The 18,316-nt window shown below is 33.7% G+C and overlaps 6 protein-coding genes across 10 annotated transcripts in view; 3 read left to right on the forward strand and 3 right to left on the reverse strand.

The window, feature by feature from the left end:
* Positions 1–234: 234 nt before the first annotated feature.
* l(3)04053 (lethal (3) 04053) lies at positions 235–2,265 on the reverse strand. 2 transcript variants are annotated; one of them, XM_003699955.3, is made up of 8 exons: positions 2,103–2,265; positions 1,557–2,024; positions 1,276–1,478; positions 1,113–1,186; positions 932–1,043; positions 801–863; positions 565–722; positions 235–493 (listed from the first exon to the last, which is right to left on the reverse strand). In XM_003699955.3, the coding sequence occupies exons 1-8, from the start codon at positions 2,263–2,265 to the stop codon at positions 361–363; spliced, it is 1,374 nt and encodes a 457-aa protein (XP_003700003.2). In that variant the 3' UTR covers positions 235–360. The 2 variants fall into 2 exon arrangements, with proteins under 2 accessions (XP_003700003.2, XP_012149326.1); XM_012293936.2 differs by having other exon boundaries at positions 1,554–2,024.
* Positions 2,266–2,761: 496 nt separating this feature from the next.
* On the forward strand, positions 2,762–4,509 carry Alr (Evr1_Alr domain-containing protein Alr). Of its 2 annotated transcripts, XR_013040413.1 has the most exons (3): positions 2,943–3,084; positions 3,401–3,847; positions 4,047–4,509. XR_013040413.1 is itself a non-coding variant. In XM_076539465.1 (2 exons), exons 1-2 carry the CDS (start codon positions 3,001–3,003, stop codon positions 3,788–3,790), a joined length of 474 nt encoding a protein of 157 aa, XP_076395580.1. In that variant the 5' UTR covers positions 2,762–3,000; the 3' UTR covers positions 3,791–3,999. The 2 variants fall into 2 exon arrangements, 1 of the variants encoding a protein (XP_076395580.1); XM_076539465.1 differs by lacking the exon at positions 4,047–4,509 and having other exon boundaries at positions 2,762–3,084; positions 3,401–3,999.
* Positions 2,883–5,989, reverse strand: LOC100875889 (transmembrane protein 145). Its single transcript, XM_076539456.1, has 5 exons — positions 5,851–5,989; positions 5,245–5,668; positions 4,427–5,016; positions 4,026–4,329; positions 2,883–3,823 (listed from the first exon to the last, which is right to left on the reverse strand). The coding sequence occupies exons 1-4, from the start codon at positions 5,941–5,943 to the stop codon at positions 4,060–4,062; spliced, it is 1,377 nt and encodes a 458-aa protein (XP_076395571.1). The 5' UTR covers positions 5,944–5,989; the 3' UTR covers positions 2,883–3,823; positions 4,026–4,059.
* A 494-nt stretch (positions 5,990–6,483) lies between these two features.
* Positions 6,484–8,011, forward strand: LOC100876675 (ribosomal RNA-processing protein 7 homolog A). Its single transcript, XM_003699973.3, has 4 exons — positions 6,484–6,681; positions 6,761–7,093; positions 7,163–7,468; positions 7,543–8,011. Exons 1-4 carry the CDS (start codon positions 6,639–6,641, stop codon positions 7,626–7,628), a joined length of 768 nt encoding a protein of 255 aa, XP_003700021.2. The 5' UTR covers positions 6,484–6,638; the 3' UTR covers positions 7,629–8,011.
* LOC100877349 (integrator complex subunit 15) lies at positions 7,708–9,383 on the reverse strand. Its single transcript, XM_003699979.3, has 4 exons — positions 9,086–9,383; positions 8,389–9,010; positions 8,017–8,318; positions 7,708–7,932 (listed from the first exon to the last, which is right to left on the reverse strand). The coding sequence occupies exons 1-4, from the start codon at positions 9,162–9,164 to the stop codon at positions 7,844–7,846; spliced, it is 1,092 nt and encodes a 363-aa protein (XP_003700027.1). The 5' UTR covers positions 9,165–9,383; the 3' UTR covers positions 7,708–7,843.
* A 280-nt stretch (positions 9,384–9,663) lies between these two features.
* Positions 9,664–18,316, forward strand: part of usp (retinoid X receptor ultraspiracle) — a 65,820-nt gene continuing 57,167 nt past the window's right edge. For 2 of the 3 annotated variants that reach the window (XM_012294004.2, XM_076539458.1), the window contains exon 1: positions 9,664–9,995. In XM_012294004.2, coding sequence (XP_012149394.1) covers positions 9,977–9,995 — 19 coding nt within the window. In that variant the 5' untranslated portion in view covers positions 9,664–9,976. The remainder of the gene's footprint in view (positions 9,996–18,316) is intronic. The other variant, XM_012293980.2, reaches the window with a different exon arrangement.

Below are 18,316 nucleotides of genomic sequence, written 5' to 3' on the forward strand. Positions count from 1 at the left end.
ATATAAAAGTTAAAATCCTTAGTTTTTCGTTTAGAACCGTATCGCAATCAATTTAAGCTACTATTTTACTCACACTTGTTACTAAAGGTTAAAATGACATTTGAAACGGTATACATTGCTAAGTAGAATTAGCAATATACAGTTGTTGTAGAAAGATGATTGTTATGTAACTTGAAATTTCTAAAACAATAATCAACATATAAAAGTCTAAAAAGACATGATTTAAACATCATGTTTACGAATTTAACAAACTTTATTATTTCACTTAAATACGTGAATTCTAGGAACTAATTAGCACAGGCTGGGAAATGTGGAAGTAAAATAAGGGTGGTATACAGGAAAAAGGTACATAAAAATGTATTAAAGTGCAGGACCAGCAGCATTGTCTTCGTCAAAATCCGGTAGAAAATCTTTGGTCCGGTCTTGTATCCTATCCACATTCTCAAGTGCAGAAGCTAGTACTCTTAAATTGTCCACGCCTGACATTAATTGCCTACAAGAATATTAATATATTATTATCTTAATTCCTTAATATTGAAATCTAATTGAAATCAATGCATTTACCTCAATGATATCTCGGCTGAGGAAGCAGCATTTCTCAAATCACTAGCAAGTCGTTTTACTCTCTGATCCACATTTGGAGAGCTACATTCGTTTGTATTTCCTGCTATAATCCCAGCTTTGAGTTCTGTATTTTCTAATCGTAGCATCGATAGTTCTGTCTGAATTAAGATTATATGTTTTTCATTTAGTAATTAAGTAATTCGCAAAATATTTATGAACACTGAATGTATACCAACCGTTAAAGACTTAATTTCCTTTTTTAACGATGAAACAGTACTTTCAGCATTTACTGCTCTTCTCTATGAAAAGAAATTGTAGTTGTAAATAATAATCAAATATATGAAATATAAATATTAGTAGTATTTACCGTACTACGTTTTAGATTATCTTCCACTTGTTCCATAGCTTTTTCAAGATGAACTGTTTCTTCATGTTCTACTGCTCTCCAAGATGCCAATTTTGATTCTAGTAACTGAATTCTATAATGAACATAACATAATTGAATTAAAGAATACACTCTCGCGCGTAATCGGCATTCCTACAATTACCTTTCTGACTTCTCACTGATTTGTTTTTGGGCCAATTCTAACTCATAACGTAATCTTTCATTTTCTAATAGTAACTGGAAAAAATATATATTATAATTACAAAAATAATAAGAAAACACATTCCTTACATATTGAGAAAATCAATATTTTAATTGTTATTTACCCTTCTTTCTGTTGATTCTATGTTATTTGGAATAGATCCACACTCTGTTGACAGTGTTGTTCTATTATGAATAGGGCCATCATTTAAAAAGTCTGGTAAAGATTTTGGAATATTTGCTTCGCTTGTTCCAGGACAATCTCTTGGACTAATAGTTGAACCAGGATGAGACTCAGACACAGGTATTGGTAAATCTAATGGAAACCCTAAATAATAATAGAAATTAAACACAATACTTATTTAAATTATGATTGAAGTAACTTAATGTGCTATACTACAACTACCTGATGATTCTGGATGTTTAGTAGAATCTACACTAGATCTAGCAAAGCCAGGTAAATTTAAATGGGCAGAATTTATATTTGGTTTTGATTTAATCCTACGAGGTAACCCTCTTCCAACTGAAGGATCACACAATGCATTAGATTCACTTTTCTTTGACTCATTTCTAAGTCGACCCTGTCTCTGCTCTACACTATTTAATGCAAAATCAGGAAGATTATCTACATCTGAAATAGGTTGTTGTTTTTGTTCCTGATTCAAGTAATATTGTTCTATGCCCAAATGATCTTGCACAAAGTCTGGTAATTCAGTTGGATTTCGTGGATAAACTGCAGAATCCTTCTCTAAGTTAAATGGATTTGGATTTGCAGGAGAATAAATCTTTGGACGAGCTCCAGCATTGTGGTAATTTGTTCGTAAAAAGTGTCTCAAGCTAAAAGGATCTTCATCATTTCTTGATGTATCTTGTCCTATAAAACATAAGAAACAAGAAATATTAAGCTAATTAGTAGCCAAATTTTATGAGAATATATCAGGTTAAATCTAACCTGTTTGAGATTCCGTGTCAGTACGATTTCTAATAAAATTTTCTTCCAACTTCTTACTCCAATTTTGACGTCCCGTTGTTACCTCTTCTTCGGAAGACGAAGATGACGAAGAAGACATGACCTGTCCGACATGACGCCTTACATTTTTACGACTCGCCATCATCTATGCATTTATGCCTATGCAGAAGATCGACCTTACCGACAACCATATCATTTGTGGCGCAGTCAAAACTACACTTGACATTTGTCACCTGCTGAATGCAATAAGGTCAGGTTAGGCATGTGAAATCTTTTTCTTTATTCATTTGAACAAGGAATGCATATGTATACATACACTTTCCTCTCCGTACTTGTCTTTCGCAACTGTGAGTTATTATTATGTATCGTCTGTTATCTGAAATGAATTATAAGTTGTTACATATACTAACCTAAACGGTGTATAGGCGTATAGGACTAATTCACGCAATGCATTTTTATGTCATACAATTCCAAGGCTAGAGTTGCCTGACCATTTTAATGTCGCATTCTACTATATCAATTGAGACTGGTATTTACAGCATTACTAGATGGCAGTGATAGTACTGTTTTTTAACTTATATAGCCATCAAATAGATTATATATACATGCTTACATAAATACACTGACTCATATTCAACGAAAATTACATAGTAGTGTGTGCAAAAGGATACCGCTTTTTTGTAATACAATTAATTCAATAAACAATTCTTACTTTACACAAATTTAATACAAATATCAAATATTTATACATTTCTCTTACAATGCAATAGACTCATAAATTACAATGTTGTATAATAGGTTATCATCCACGTGGGGATATTATTAATTATAACAGTTTTTAAAGGCTTTTACGAATGTATACTGTATTTACAATAACAGAATGTCTCACGATAAACCCTGTCGTGCGTGTACAGACTTTAAAACGTGGGCAAAAAGTCAAAATAAGGCTTATGAAACTGCAAAGGTAGGAAAACATACCATATAAATTTTTGTATCTTTTTACTTTTATGTTACTTATTCCATTAAATGCTGCGAAGTAATAGATCATCGATAAAAAAGAATATTTATATTTCGTAAGTAGATGATACAATAATAAAAATATAGTAGTATTGTACATATTAAAAAGTATTACATCATTGTATAAACTATTACACAAATCACTAATTGTATGGTTTATGATATGTATGGAGTATTAACTCCCAAATAATGGAAAGTATCATATTTGTTTTGCTGAAGGATTTAAATTATATGTATTTATATGTACATTTCATTCATATTAGGAATCCGAGGAAAATCAGAAGAAAGATCAACCTGTAAATAATATTAGGCGTGATTGTCCATTGGATAAAGATGGATTAGGTTCAAACACATGGTCATTTTTACATACCATGGCAGCATATTATCCCAATAATCCGAGCAATGAACAAAAATCAGATATGAAAACTTTTTTTAATATATTTGCTAAGTTTTATCCATGCAATGTATGTGCAGAAGATTTACAAGAGCAAATAAAACATTTTCCACCTCAGACTGATTCACAGGAAAAATTAAGTCAATGGCTTTGTGACATTCATAATGGGGTAAACAAAAAACTTGGGAAACCACTGTTTAATTGCAAACTTGTTAACCAAAGGTGGAGAGATGGTTGGCTGGATGGTTCATGTGATTGATAATTGTTATGATTTAAAATTCTCAGATAATTCCTATATGTGATATCAAAAAATTATGTAAGTTTATTGTAAATATTTTTCTAATAAGAAAAAAATGATAAAGGCATTAGTATCACATGTAAATTAACATTTAATTTCTCTTAAACTAATTGTACCTGTGTATAATGTGCCTGTTCTTAGTTGTAAATATTAAAATAGAGTAATAAAAATAGAGTCATTATTTAATTATACTTACATAAATTATCACCTATTTTAGAACATGCTTATGGTTAAGATTGCAAAGTAGGTGGAGGTAGATGTGAAATGGTGAATGCAGAACTTGCTGTTCTAACATGAGGTTCATAGCCATGGTCTTGACCATCACCACCAATTGGCATGACTTGACATGTCCTAATATGAAACGGAAAACGCTTGTTGGCCATAGATGGTCTAGTGATGTACAAAAATACTATATGGCCCATAAAAACAATCCACAATGAACATCCTTTAGCAACGCTTTCTCGCACCCATTCATCTATTAACAGAGTGATGCAGAGTATCTACAAGATCATAAATACCTTTTATATATATTGCAGAAGAACAAAAAACATTATTCACTAGTGTGTTTTATATTGTTATTATATTTATTACATATACCGTTAATGGATGACACAAAAACCATGCTGATCCCAATGAAAATAATGAACCATAAAAATAAAGCTTGGCTGACATTTTTCTAACAGTCTTAAAACAACAAACACAGAATACAATCCATGCTATCAATTTTAATATTATTAGTCCATAACCTGGTGGTGATTCATAGATGTATAGTACTAATCCAGGATCAAACACATCTGACTGATAAATATACAGTGACAATTGACAGAATGAAATAAGACCAATAAAACATATAAGCCATCGAATTTGTTTAGGTTTTAACACACTTTTAGTTACTGTGAAACCAAGTGCAAGTAATAACATAAGTAGGGTATACAAAATATCTGAAGATGCTTCTAAAAGTTGACCTAACAATGAAGCACCGTCTGATGATATTCCTCTTAGGCCAAGATTTATGTAACTATACATTTCAAACAGAATCCCCACTAATTGACAAAGCAAAGAAGCCATAAATAACTTATAAGATACATGTAATAGTCTTCTTGCTCGTAATTGCATAGCTGCATAGAAACTTAGTATAACAAGTACTATATAAATGCAAGCAATTACTATCAATTCTGGTAATATATCTGAAACGAAAATACATTTAATTACATAATATTAAGTTACACTAGACCAGAGATTCCCAAAGTGTAGGGCTTGAATTAATTCCGGGATCTTAGAATTTTTAATCTTGATCGCTTTAGGATTTCAAAATTTTTAGTCTTTGAAACTTGCAATTTCGAAACTTTGTTATTTTGCATTTTTGCCTACGAAACTTTAGAAATCCCTGCTCTAAACAAACTAAAGTTACTTGCAGAATTCATCTGCTGAAAAGTGTTCTTTCCAAAAGTTGCCACGTGGGCCGTTTGTTAGCGAAATCCAGTACGAGACATTCAATCCGGTTTTTGAAGAACAATCTGCCAATGCGATAAACCACCATCTCGGACGAGACGAACGAAATCTGCGATAACTAGAACATCGTGTTATTGCATTTTCTTCGACGCATCCCGATTGTTCAGGTGCTAATGTTGACAATGGTACTATTTGACCAATTCCGTCCCAAAGTAAAGCTTCTTTTTCGATACATGTTTTGTTGGTCGGGTAAACGCTCGGCCATTGATCAGGCGCGTCATAATATAATAATATTTTCAAATCGATTTCATCACCTCCTAGTTCAAATTCATATCGAAATGTGCCCTGTTCCGTTAAAAAACAGAATCTAGCTAAAAATGCCCAATTCTGAAAAAAATTAACTTCGTGACATGTATCGAGTTTATTATTTAAAACAGCGTAAAAGTTATCGAATATAATATTATATTATAATTAATACGCTGTGTACATGTTTAAAAACGTGTAGTATATTTTACATAAATTATTTTATTAATAGGTATAAAAGTTCATAAACAAAGTATTGATAGTACTTCACGTGTTACGAGGTGACCCCGAAGAATTTTGCCCTTTGAATATGTTAATAAATACAAAAATACAACACAAAAGAATGCTACGTTAAACATAGTTAACACACGATCGCACAATTACTCTAGACTGAATGATATCTACAGATCTATTACATGTTACCTGCTACCTGCTGTTTTTCATGATCAATATTACCCTGACTCTTGGAATTGAGCATTTAAACTTATGTACTGACTGTTTGTAGCGCAAATCATATTACATATATATAAATTAAATAAAAAATTGTTGAAAACCAACGAAATTAATAATTATAATAAATTGTATACATTTCTGTATTTTTGAAATATTATTTCAAAGTACTGGAGTGGTGTGTTGAATTAGAATATACGATATATGACCCTGACATTTACTTGCAATTGTTAGTATTGAAATATAGCAAAGAGTATATGTACAGCATATATGTATATGTGTATACTTGTGAAAATTGACCTTGAATAATATAAAGTTCATACATTGTTCAAATTAAAATTGTAATATGCTTTAGGAAAAGAACAGTATCGCTAATGTTGAATATAATAAAATATATATTCACTGATTAAATCGTTTTTGAATCATTTATTTTAAATCCTTGAATAGGCAAGATAGTTAATTGATGTTATGTTACATCGATGCTTTAATTGAGGTTATGTCATGTAACCAAGAACCCCCTCTTGTATTGAGTTCGCACGTGGAGTATAAGTAACCTCACATATTTCCTAATAATACTTTTTTATTATTAGTTTTAATAAAGATTATGACCATGAAGAGTAAGAAACATGACCTTAAGGGATTCAAAAGTAAATACTAAGTATTTTATCAATTATTTTAATTAGATTATTTACTCCCATAAATAAATGTTTGTTTACTTATTTGTAGCAATGTGGATTCAATTTACAAAGAAAAACATTGACAAACATCAATTATTTTTTAAAGAGCATTCTGTCAGACATCAATTGCCTGAACATCCAAGAGGAAGAACATTATTTGTCTTGAATATACCACCATATGTTACAGCTGAAGCATTACAGACAGTATTTAGTGAAATTTTTGGAAATGTTACTGACATTTTCTTTGTAACACCAAATGGATTCAAAACAGCATATATAGTTTTTGAAAAAGAAAGTGCATTAGAGGAAGTATTAGATTCCTCTCCAGATTTTGTAATAACAATAAATGGAGAAAAAAATATTTGTTTTACAGGATTACAAAGTAAGCTCTTTCAATATTTTTTTTAAATTTGTTCTTGTAGAATATTTTTTAATTACTTTGTTGAATTAGAGTGGCGTTATGAGTATAATAACTCAATATGCGATGAAGATAAATTGAAGGAAGAAATTAAGACTTTTATGGAGGAATATGATAGAAAGATAGCTGAGAAAAAAGCAAATGAAAAAGCTATGGAAGAACAAGCACAAGATAATGATGGTTGGATAACAGTAACTGGACAAAAGAAGAGGGGAGAATATGCTCTTTCTAGAAAAGAATCTACTATCACTAAAGTGCAATATAAGGAAGAACAAAAGAATAAGAAAAAGCAGTTGCTCAATTTCTATACCTTCCAAATTCGTGAGAGCAAAAAACAAAGTAAGTTTCATCTCATACTTATTTTCATGTTACAGAATTCAGTTATTTAAGGTTTATTATATTTTTGTTTACAGACTTAGCAGAATTAAGGAAAAAGTTCGAATTAGATAAACAAAGATTGCAAAGTTTAAAATCTAAAAGAACATTTAGGCCATTTTAATTTTTTATGCTTATCAGTGTATCATATTTTTAATTAGTATTTTAATGAGTATAAGGTATTTGAATTAAGTCGACAATCATAACATAGAATAGATATTTATTAGATCTTAAAAATTTTGTTTACATTTACAACTATGATTCAGTCGCGTATACCGTTATACTTCAATTTATGTACAGTTCAAGAGTAACATACAATAGTAACTTAATATAATGTAATCAAGCAGCTTTGGATGCATAGGTTTGTAATGTCCATTCGATTAAAAAATGTTGATATGATAAGGGTTGTAATAATGCTAATAACTCTTCTGCAAGAAAAATGATGAAATTATAACAATACGTTTTTCTACATACGTTTTATAATAAAATTCGTAAATTATAATAATACATACGTTTATTGCCGTAAATACAATTTGCAGACATCGCTGCACTAACAGCTTGCGCAAGTCGTTCCATCGCTAAGTCATGTAAAGTCGAACTAATATTTACATTAGACTGTAAACTTGTAGTTAAAGTACGAGTAGTGGCTGCAAAATGCTGTGCGGATATAGCATGTTTGTTATTTCCACTGTTCTTTAATCTTAATACTGAGTCCATTAATAGCTGTTGAATTTTAGAGTACAGCTTTCTTTGTTCTTCAGAATGCTCTGCATTTTCTGTGCTGTTTACACGCACAGGAGATAAAATACACCATCTGATAGAAGAAGATAATCTTAGCATAAACATTTTTAAATTTATTCTACAAAGGAAATTTCTTTCTTTACCTGAATAAACCTGCTATGGGTGTTATTGGTGTCATTGGAATGCCACCAGTTGGTAAAGCAGGATTATCCATTAAAGGGGTTAACAGGAGACTTGGGTTTTCCTCTATCCATTCTCCTATTAACCTGAGTAATTCCGTAGGTGGATCTTTGTCCTCATAAACTTCACCTATTGCCGTTAGTAAGTTGGCAGTGAAATGTGATGCAAGAACAGGAAGCTGCTTCAACTTGTCAATAGATTTCGGAGTAAGGACAAAATAGTCATTAAGTACATGCCTTGCTAATCCTACACTCTGTGGAGAAGTAGAGCCTAACTGTTGCATCCAAATTCCAGTCGCATTCAAAACTGCCTTATTTTGAGTGACAATAGCTAAAGATACTAAATTGCCTAAAATTTTGTATCTAGGACTATCTGCCGGGAAAAGAGACAAAAAGACCGCGTTGCGTACAGCAGGACTTCCTCCAGGACTTTGAAAGAAGTCGCTTAGGACCTCTATCAGCTGCAATTCTTGTATTGCTAATGTCATGTTGCGTTTCTTTCGCCTTTCTATTTCGCCAAATACGAATTCCGATATTAAATCTAGTTGCAAATCCATCTGTTTCCCTGGTCTGCCACATAGTATCTCTTTAAGGAAAAAATTAAATACGTTGAAAGATATTCTCAAATTTAGCGGATAACCTCATTCGAGGTATATCTTACCGATTCTACATAAAGCTTCTCTAGCGCAATAAGGAAAATCTAGTTTTCGTAAGTTTTGCTTTATATCATTCCCTGCCATTAATATATGTGTACGTGTTTAACATACAAACACATTTAATTAAATTATTCAAACTCAATGACAAGAGGTTCAAACAAACACTGTACACATTTTGTTAGGTTATAATTTTGATGGGTTTCCATGAACGAAATACGCTCCTAGCATTTCCCTAGTATGCATCTCGGAATATATCTAGAGGTAAAGTGTTAGCTTGAATTGTACATAAACGAAGAATAAATCTTTCACGTATTTTGCAAAACCGAACAGATTATAAATAAGAATGTCATATATATTTTCTAACTGCATATTTCGTTACGATTGACATAATTTTATTAATTTATAAATAATATAAATGATAAGTTTGTGTTAAAAACTAGATTAACTTTGTTCTTAATGTATAAATATTTATTAAGATCTTTTTGTTTTTAAAATTAAAACGAAGTTCATATTTCGCGCCATACATAGTAACAGGGCCGTGTTTCCAACACCTAGCGCTACCTGTGAGTAGGTTGCGAATTACATTGTTAGTCAAAACAATCGCCGAATTCACAATCTATTTTTAGGCGGCACGCACCAAGCTTCGGTATTTGACCATTTTTCGTGTACGTTGAAAAAAAGAATATATAGAGTCAGTGTTTAGCTACGTTGTCCCGCGATTTCGAAAAAGTTCAACGACCTCACGGTAATTGTGACAAGAGAGCGACCGGCCATGTTTATATCGTGGTGAATTTTGAGCTAGCGGCCCGAAATCTACAAGTAATTTTCCACGTGTACTTGTCCGATACTCGTGTCGCGTACCGTGCATACAGCACAGTGTCAACAGCCTTCAAGAGATGGAGTCCAGCGAAAGGGGTGAGTAGATTAACATGCAAATAAAATCGCGGCAATATTGAGCCTCTGACACAAATCGCGACCTGGGGGCAATGGCAGTGTCAGGGTCGAAACGGAACTAGTTCAGTGACCGCATTTACGGTATTCGACCGTGATATTAGCGGAGAATTTCGTTTTGGAGTTAACTTTCACTCATCTCTACATTCCTACGACCTGACATTTCCATTTCTGATAGCCTTTCTGTGAAAATTGTTCCCTTAGCCGAATGTATGTCACGCATTCCACTTTTGATCTTGACTGTACCCTTCTCTTTTGGCTTAATCTCTACGCGTGTTTCGTATACGTTCGTAAAAGCGGAGATGCCTCCCGAAGAAAGTGACGTTGTCACAATTTTCTTTACGAGCCGCGTACAGGTTTCTTTCGTGCACAGCATCAGGTGCAATCGATTCGCTGTAAATAGATACGAGCGAAGTTTCATCTTTCTTTGATGTTTATTTACGAGGCATCGAAGAAAGTTGTTCGCTCAGACGGCCACGCACCGTGCATTACGCAACAGCATAACGGCGTGTCTTTAACCTAGATAATCTCTCGTGTACAGTGAATTAAAGCCATAGTACCGCTTGACAGAGACACGTGAGAATTATTATCGCTTGACCGAGTCCAGTGTGTGTTGCAATGTGGCGACACCTGGCGTCTGTTTGTTCACGTCCTACCTCAAGCCAGCGCGAATTAACCCCCTCCGTGTTTGTTGCCGTTCAACCCTTCATGATGCAGCTATACTAAAATCTAGTAGAGCAAATAGAATACCTTTGCAGGTTATTTTATAAGGTGATTATCAAAGTTATATTAGCGATATCCAATAACATGCTTTTAAATATATAAGCTTAGTATAAACAGCTATAATAAGATACACAAACATGAATACTTTTAAAAATACTGAGATTTAGAAAACTTAGAAGATTCTAGAAAATTTAAAAATATACGTCTCGGTATAAGTACGCTTATGTGTCGGGTTTTTAATATGGATATAAACGGTGATTTAGGAATGTGAAGTCTAAGGACTATACCTCTCGATATAATACACTGGCACGTTTTTTTACAGCATAGTTTCTTTCCACCCTTCATGGTATGTTCCTGGGATCCTTCACTTTGTGTATAGATTCTTCCTTGTTATATAAGTCCAAGGTCGGACTACATGGCTGCACACGTTCCCCTCTTCTCCCGACCCCTATTTTATCTTATTCCTTACCGGTTATGTTGCCTTTTTCTTTCTTCTTCCCGTACGCTCTGTTGTCTCTCTTTCTCGTTTCCTCTTTTTATTTCTCCTCTCCTTTTTCCTTCCACAGCATTCTTCATTCTGTTCTTCACTGTTGCTTTATTATGTTGGTTCGTGCATGCTGTGCCTTGTTCGATGCATTCGTAAATTTCTGCACACTTTTGGGCCTTACTATATTCTATTAATACACGTTTTACTAATTTAAAATATCAATAGTTACATCATAATTCAAACAGTGTCTAAAAATCTCGACGGGCAAAGTTTATCTTTCATACTTTCTTATCTTAATTAATGCACCATGAATTATTAACGAATACAATGTAAGCGTTTACGTAACCGTAGGATACTATAAACGACCATAAATTCAGCAGCGAATTCGTACAATGCAAATTCCCATTTGGTGAGAGCGTCGTGTTTCATTAAAGTATCGCGTGCTCGTTCGTTGCAATTAGAAGGTATTGATTTATCGGAACGATGTTGTACACGGAACCAGGAACACGTATAATCGATGACCTTTGTGAGAGATTATGCTTGCTCTACGATATCGCACGATTTCGAGAACAAATTAGTAAATTCAAAAGTGTTGCGGTATAAAAGGACTTGAAAATAGAGTATTATGTGTTGTTAGTAGTTGGTGCTTGTGATCAGACGTGCTGTCGTCTGGTCAGTGACGTAAAGCTACTTGCTGCAGTCTCTGTCGAAGATGGGTGCGCACGTTTTTTAATAAGAAGAGGGTTGTTTTTCTCTAGTCTTCTATTGTTGTATAAAACATATGCAATTCTTCTTTGATATATAAAAAGATGAATTTGTAGTAAAATTAATTTATTTAATAATAGATTCTATTAATAATAGAATTTCAGAATTGTTTCCTGAATTAAAAAAGAAATCTTTGGAATCTAATGATCCCTCATTACAGTCGATTAATTATTTTAGGAGATTCGATCAAACAAAAAATATAATTAGAAGGTTTCTAATAATAAAATATCTGATTATAAATTGAAATGCCTCATTGACAATTAAAATATCCGAATTATACGTGAGAAGTGAATTGAATTGAATGCAATTCTATCGTACGGACTTTCTTCGATAAAACCGTTCTGTTTGAGCACACAAGCGACGAACACAAAAGAGAAAAAATTTTGATTCGACTTGTTTGCTCTCCGATATAGGTACGATAAGATTATCCTGCGAAAAGTCTCGTACAAATAACGATACGGTCTGACAGTGATGCAAAAACATTGTTACTGTTTAAAAAATTCGAGGTTAACGACGTACAAGCACGTGCGATCTTACATTTCATAAATTCTTCCCAACAGATACATGAAAGGAAACAATATTTTTGCAGAAGTATCGTAAAAATAGAAACGCGTTTAAGAACCCGTATCGGTCACGTTGTTTTCTTCGGGGGTTACATATTTCTCGACGTTCCATTCATATTTCTCATTCACGTCCGATATTTGCGCAAACAGTGTGCAATATCTGCGATCTACAGAAATAATCCTCGTAAGTGTATAACGTACGTAGCTGCAGGACGTCCTGGCCGATACGACAAGCTCGAGTATCTAAATGGCGAACGTGCATGTCCTACGCCCACGCGTTGAAATTCTATCCCATTAATTGGCATGAGAGAACGGATTCGTCGTTAGCGTTAGTTCGAAATTAAATACAACGGGTTCAGGTGTCGTCATAAATCGACTAACTTTAACACGAACGATGCTTGAAATTCACCCGTTCGTTAAAACTTCACGAATCAATTAACACATCATCATAATAATAATTGAGTTCTATGCTTTAATTATTCTCGTATGAAATGTGGTAATTATTTTTAAACAATTTATTGTTTTTTAGTTCAGCGTCGAACCTTCGGTTAGTATATAGGGATGTAGGGATTTTGGGACATAGGAATTTCGGGCTATAGCAATTTTGTTATCTAGGGATTTTAGGATGTAGGAAATTTTGAATCTAGGGAATTCTGAATCCAGGGAATTTTGATTCTAGGGAATTTCGAACCCAAGGAATTTCGGAACTAGGGAATTTTGAACCCAGGGAATTTTGGAATTAGGGAATTTTAAATCTAGGGAATTTCGGGACTAGGGAATTTTGAATTTGGGGAATTTCGGAACTAGCGAATTTTGAATCTAGGGAATTTTGAACACAGGGAATTTCGGAACTAGGGAGTTTTGAATCTAGGGAACTATGGATCTTGCGAATTTTGAATCTAGGGAATTTTGAATCTGGGGAATTTCGAACCCAGGGAATTTTAAATCTAGGGAATTATGGAACTAGCGAATTTTGAATTTAGGGAATTTTGAATCCAAGAAGTTTTTAATCTAGGGAATTTTGAACTCAGGGAATCTCGGAACTAGGGAATTTTGAATCCAGGGAATTTTGGGATGTAGGGATTTTGAGCTATAGCGATTTTGTTATCTAGGGATTTTAGGATATAGCAATCTCTTGATCTAGGGAATTTTTGATGTAGGGATTTTGGAACATAGTGATTTTAGGATTAAAAAATTGTTGGAAATAGGAATTTCGGGTATTAAGATCTAGGGGTTTATAATTCAGAATTTTGACCATTGGTGAATTTAGAAATTTGGAAATTTAATCTAGAGAAATAGTAATATTATTCTGAATATAACATAATAGCGTGCTCTAATTCTAACAGTTTAATGGACACCCCGTATATGAACACACATACGGGTCGGTGTTTAGAGCAAAAGAAAACGATACCAGCAGATGTTAGAACAGCTTGCTAATTGACTCATTCGACAAAGTTCAAATATAAGAGTTAGCTAGACGATAGGGGAAACACATAGGAACAAATATAGCAACGAGTAAACAAACTCATTATCGAATTAGAATCTACAATTTTTTATTCGTAGATACTCTACTATTTAATTTTTTGTCTTATCTGTCTAATTACGTACGTAAGTTGATATAAAAATAGTTTGGAATTCAGATAAAAGCGCTGTAGTCTCGGTTACACGCTCCTTGATTCCTATTTGCTGTATACCGAGATGACCTATTTATCGGTGTTTTGTCTAAAGCTTTGTTTTGTAGAAACCTATTTCGAGCGCCAAACAGGGTATTACTGTAATGATAAGCAGTTAAAATTGATCGATATCTCGACGGTTGTACAGGAATCCGATAATTTCGATAAGTATGCATACTTATCACATATCTGTTTGTGTAAAATATATAAATAGACTCGTCGGCTGCGAAGAGTTTATTGATCGCGATGCGTCCAAGGTTTTGAAACTCGGAGTGCAATTATGTAAGCTTCGTGCAATTATCGCATTGTATCGTATATGCCGTGTTAAGTACCTTCAATTATATCTTTATTCAGTAATATTTCACGAAGTGCTATTAACACGTTCATTTGCACAGATAGCGCTCGTTTCTTATAACAGTCTTACATTTTCAAACTCCAACCTAAAATTTCACTTTCCAGATTTTCACGTTCTCACATTTATTTGTTCTCGAATTTTTTCATCGTCAACTTTCTACATATTCAGCTTTTAATTTCTAATTTGAAATTTATACATTTTTACCAAATTCCGTTTCAAATTTACCGCCGAAATCAGGCAGAATACCGTGCGTGACCACCGCAACATTTTGATGCGCACAAGGGCGAGAAAAAGAATAAAATTTAAGAGTACACTTGTGCGATAAACTAACGTTACATACACATCGCTTTTCGATAAACAGTCTCATCGAAGCCGCTGTTGGCGACGCAATTGTTTTCAGCGGAAACTTTTTATCTGCCCGACTTTTTCCTTTCTCTCTCTTTCTAGTTTCCTTTTTTTTACTCAATAGAGAAATTGCAAGGCTCTCGTTGATACCGCGAACGAAATATGTAGAAATTGTGTACTACGTGCGCATAGTAGAATCGTGAATAAATTGCGAATCATTCATGCGAGGCGATGAATGAGAGTTACTAGGTTTCTGGGATGAAATGGTAAAGTAGGTGAGGTGGTAGCTAATGAATCACGTTGTTCAGGACTCTGGATCGAGGAAAATGTTTTCATTTGTTCATGGTTACTGTGAACATTGCTGTGGGTGTGTTTAATGTAAGGACTGTAACTAGAGAGAAGTTTTGGGAAAGGTTATATTTTTTCAATTTTTCATTTTTTTACATTTGAAAATTTTTCACGTTTGTAAATTTGAAATTTACAACCTTTTCACATTTGTAAACTTTCAAATTTCTTAATTTCTCAAGATTTCAATTTTTCAATTCTTCAATTTCTGAAGGTTTCAATTCTTCAAATTTTCCAATTCTCAAGGTTTCAATTCTTTAATTTTTCCAATTCTCAAGGTTTCAATTCTTCAATTTTTCAATTTCTCAAGGTTTCAATTCTTCAATTTTTCCAAAGTCTCAAGGTTTCAATTCTTCAATTTTTCCAATTCTCAAGGTTTCAATTTTTCAATTTCTCAAAGTTTCAATTCTTCAATTTTTCCAATTCTCAAGGTTTCAATTCTTTAATTTTTCCAATTCTCAAGGTTTCAATTCTTCAATTTTTCAATTTCTCAAGGTTTCAATTCTTCAATTTTTCCAAAGTCTCAAGGTTTCAATTCTTCAATTTTTCCAATTCTCAAGGTTTCAATTTTTCAATTTCTCAAAGTTTCAATTCTTCAATTTTTCCAATTCTCAAGGTTTCAATTCTTCAATTTTTCCAATTTTCAAGGTTTTCAATTTTTCAATTTTTCAATTTCTGAAGGTTTCAATTCTTCGAATTTTCCAATTCTCAAGGTTTCAATTCTTCAATTTTTCCAATTTTCAATTTTTCATATCTTCAATTTTTAAATTCTTCAATTTTCCAATTTTTCAATCTTTCAATTTTCCAATTTTTCAATCTTTCAATTTTTCAATTTTTCAATTCTTCAATGTGTCAATTCTTCAATTTTTCCTAACTACACATCAGAAATTTTCCACATTTGAAATTTCTCAATTCCAAAACTCGCAACTTCCTGCATTCGCAAACTCGCAGAAAATTTCGCATCGAGTTTCATAAGAGAGGTAAATCGACGAGAATCGAATGCATAAAGTAGGAAAATGTCTGCATCCCACAGTACCGCGACGTTTTACATAACGCATCGAGCAGACCAGGGTCGTCATCGTGCGGTGCTAAAGCTCTCGAGTCCGACACACGAGGCGTGAGAAAAACACGTGAAGTGTGACTGACTCGTTCGTTCAAGTTTCCCTCCTTTTCTATCGCCGATCTCTATTTATATTTCCGCAAGGCTACGACACGCACCGAGGCATGCGTGCGCGTACGCAAATCGCGTTGCGAAATCGTTTTTGTTACATCGCGACGTCGAGGTCGTTAATGAGTTGCCTTTCCTGCGAACAGGTGAGCCTGCGGGTTAACTAATGGGCTATTTATCGTTTCAGACTAATTACCAGGAAAATTTGTTCGTTTAGAATTCGTCAAGGTTCTATGTCTTCTTTTTATCGATATTATATTGATATCGGAACTTATACATATTCATGATATTGTAATTTTGTCGATATCATCGATACATATTGATGATATTGCAACTTTATCGATACCGTATGGTATCGCAATTTTATCGATAATTTCATATCACTTTATTTTTGATAGACACAGGATTTTGAGAACCTCATTTTTTTAGAACCTCAGTTTATTAATATCAGTAGAACGTTGACTATTTTTTTACGTATCATTTGATTACACAAGTGTTACACCATGCAATTGTTCTTTAATACATACATTATTACAATAGTTATTATTACATTACATATAGACATTACATTATGTACATTACGTTATTATTACATTACATATAGACATTACATTATGTACATTACGTTATTATTACATTACATATATACATTACATTATGTACATTACGTTATTATTACATTACATACATTAATAAACATACATTACGTTATTATTACATTACATACATTATAAACATACATTACGTTATTATTACATTACATACATTATTATAATAGTAAAAGAATCATTCGTATATAACGAACAACCATTACAACGTCAATGAATTCATAAACGAACGATTTGACTGCTAACTGCTCTTCCCGCACAAAGTCCGAAATGTCTCGACAAACGATGAAGCAAAAAAATTTGTCATGACTCGTATTTCTGGAAAGACAAGTTAGATGATTCCAGTAGCCATGAATCGTTAGGTTGTCAGGGCATCGATCGCGTCTGGCAAAGGGGGTGGCGGCGGTACGCCGTGTGGCGCCGGGGTGGCGTCGATGGTGGGGAAAGTGCACTCCAAGTGCAAGCAGACCCTATATGCAATTGGCTGGAAAGTGCATCGAGCGACGGGGAGGGGATGGTCGGGTTAAAGCGAGACAGCAGAAAGGGGGAGAGAGAAAGAGGGGTCACGGAAGGGGAAGGCAAGTGCACACATAAAGTAGACATATAGGTCAATGTCGGGACACTCCCGTGCACTGTTTAGCACGACTCACCTACTGACCCACTTAAACTCCTCCTTTTGCGTACTCTGACCAGCTCTTAGCTTCCAGGTCTCGCGGATTCCAGACACCGGGACAGGTGTATCGTATCTCTGAAACGTTTTCTGAATAGCAACCACCTCCACCACCTGGATGCATAATGACGCCTCGCGTAATCTTCTTCTGACCTATTTTCTTCGTTTCTGTGCCAACAGGTCTCCCCTCGCTCGCAATCTTATCTCTTTTTATTTTTCTATTCTAAACCGATGTACCTTAGGTGCATTCATGTAAGCACGATGAGGGGAGCATGTTAATGTGTTATTTTGGGGAACTTTTATGAGATACTGTGTATGTATTTTTCTTTAGTTTAACTCCTTGCACTATGATGTTTTTCAGAGCTGACTTCAGCCATAACAGACACAGAAACTTGAAATGTTATGTGAATTTGGTATTATGCAACTGTGCAAAGTTGGACTTGAACTACAAATTGAAATTTATTCAAAATTCGAGTAGAATTTGTCATAGCCGAAGTATGAGTCAGACTCGTCAAAATAGTGTAAGGGGTTAATTCTACAAAATCCTGTCGATGTACCTTAGGATCATTCATACGTCATAAAT

This window comes from Megachile rotundata, chromosome 14 (genome assembly GCF_050947335.1).
Source record: "Megachile rotundata isolate GNS110a chromosome 14, iyMegRotu1, whole genome shotgun sequence".
In the NCBI taxonomy this organism is placed as follows: domain Eukaryota; kingdom Metazoa; phylum Arthropoda; class Insecta; order Hymenoptera; family Megachilidae; genus Megachile; species Megachile rotundata.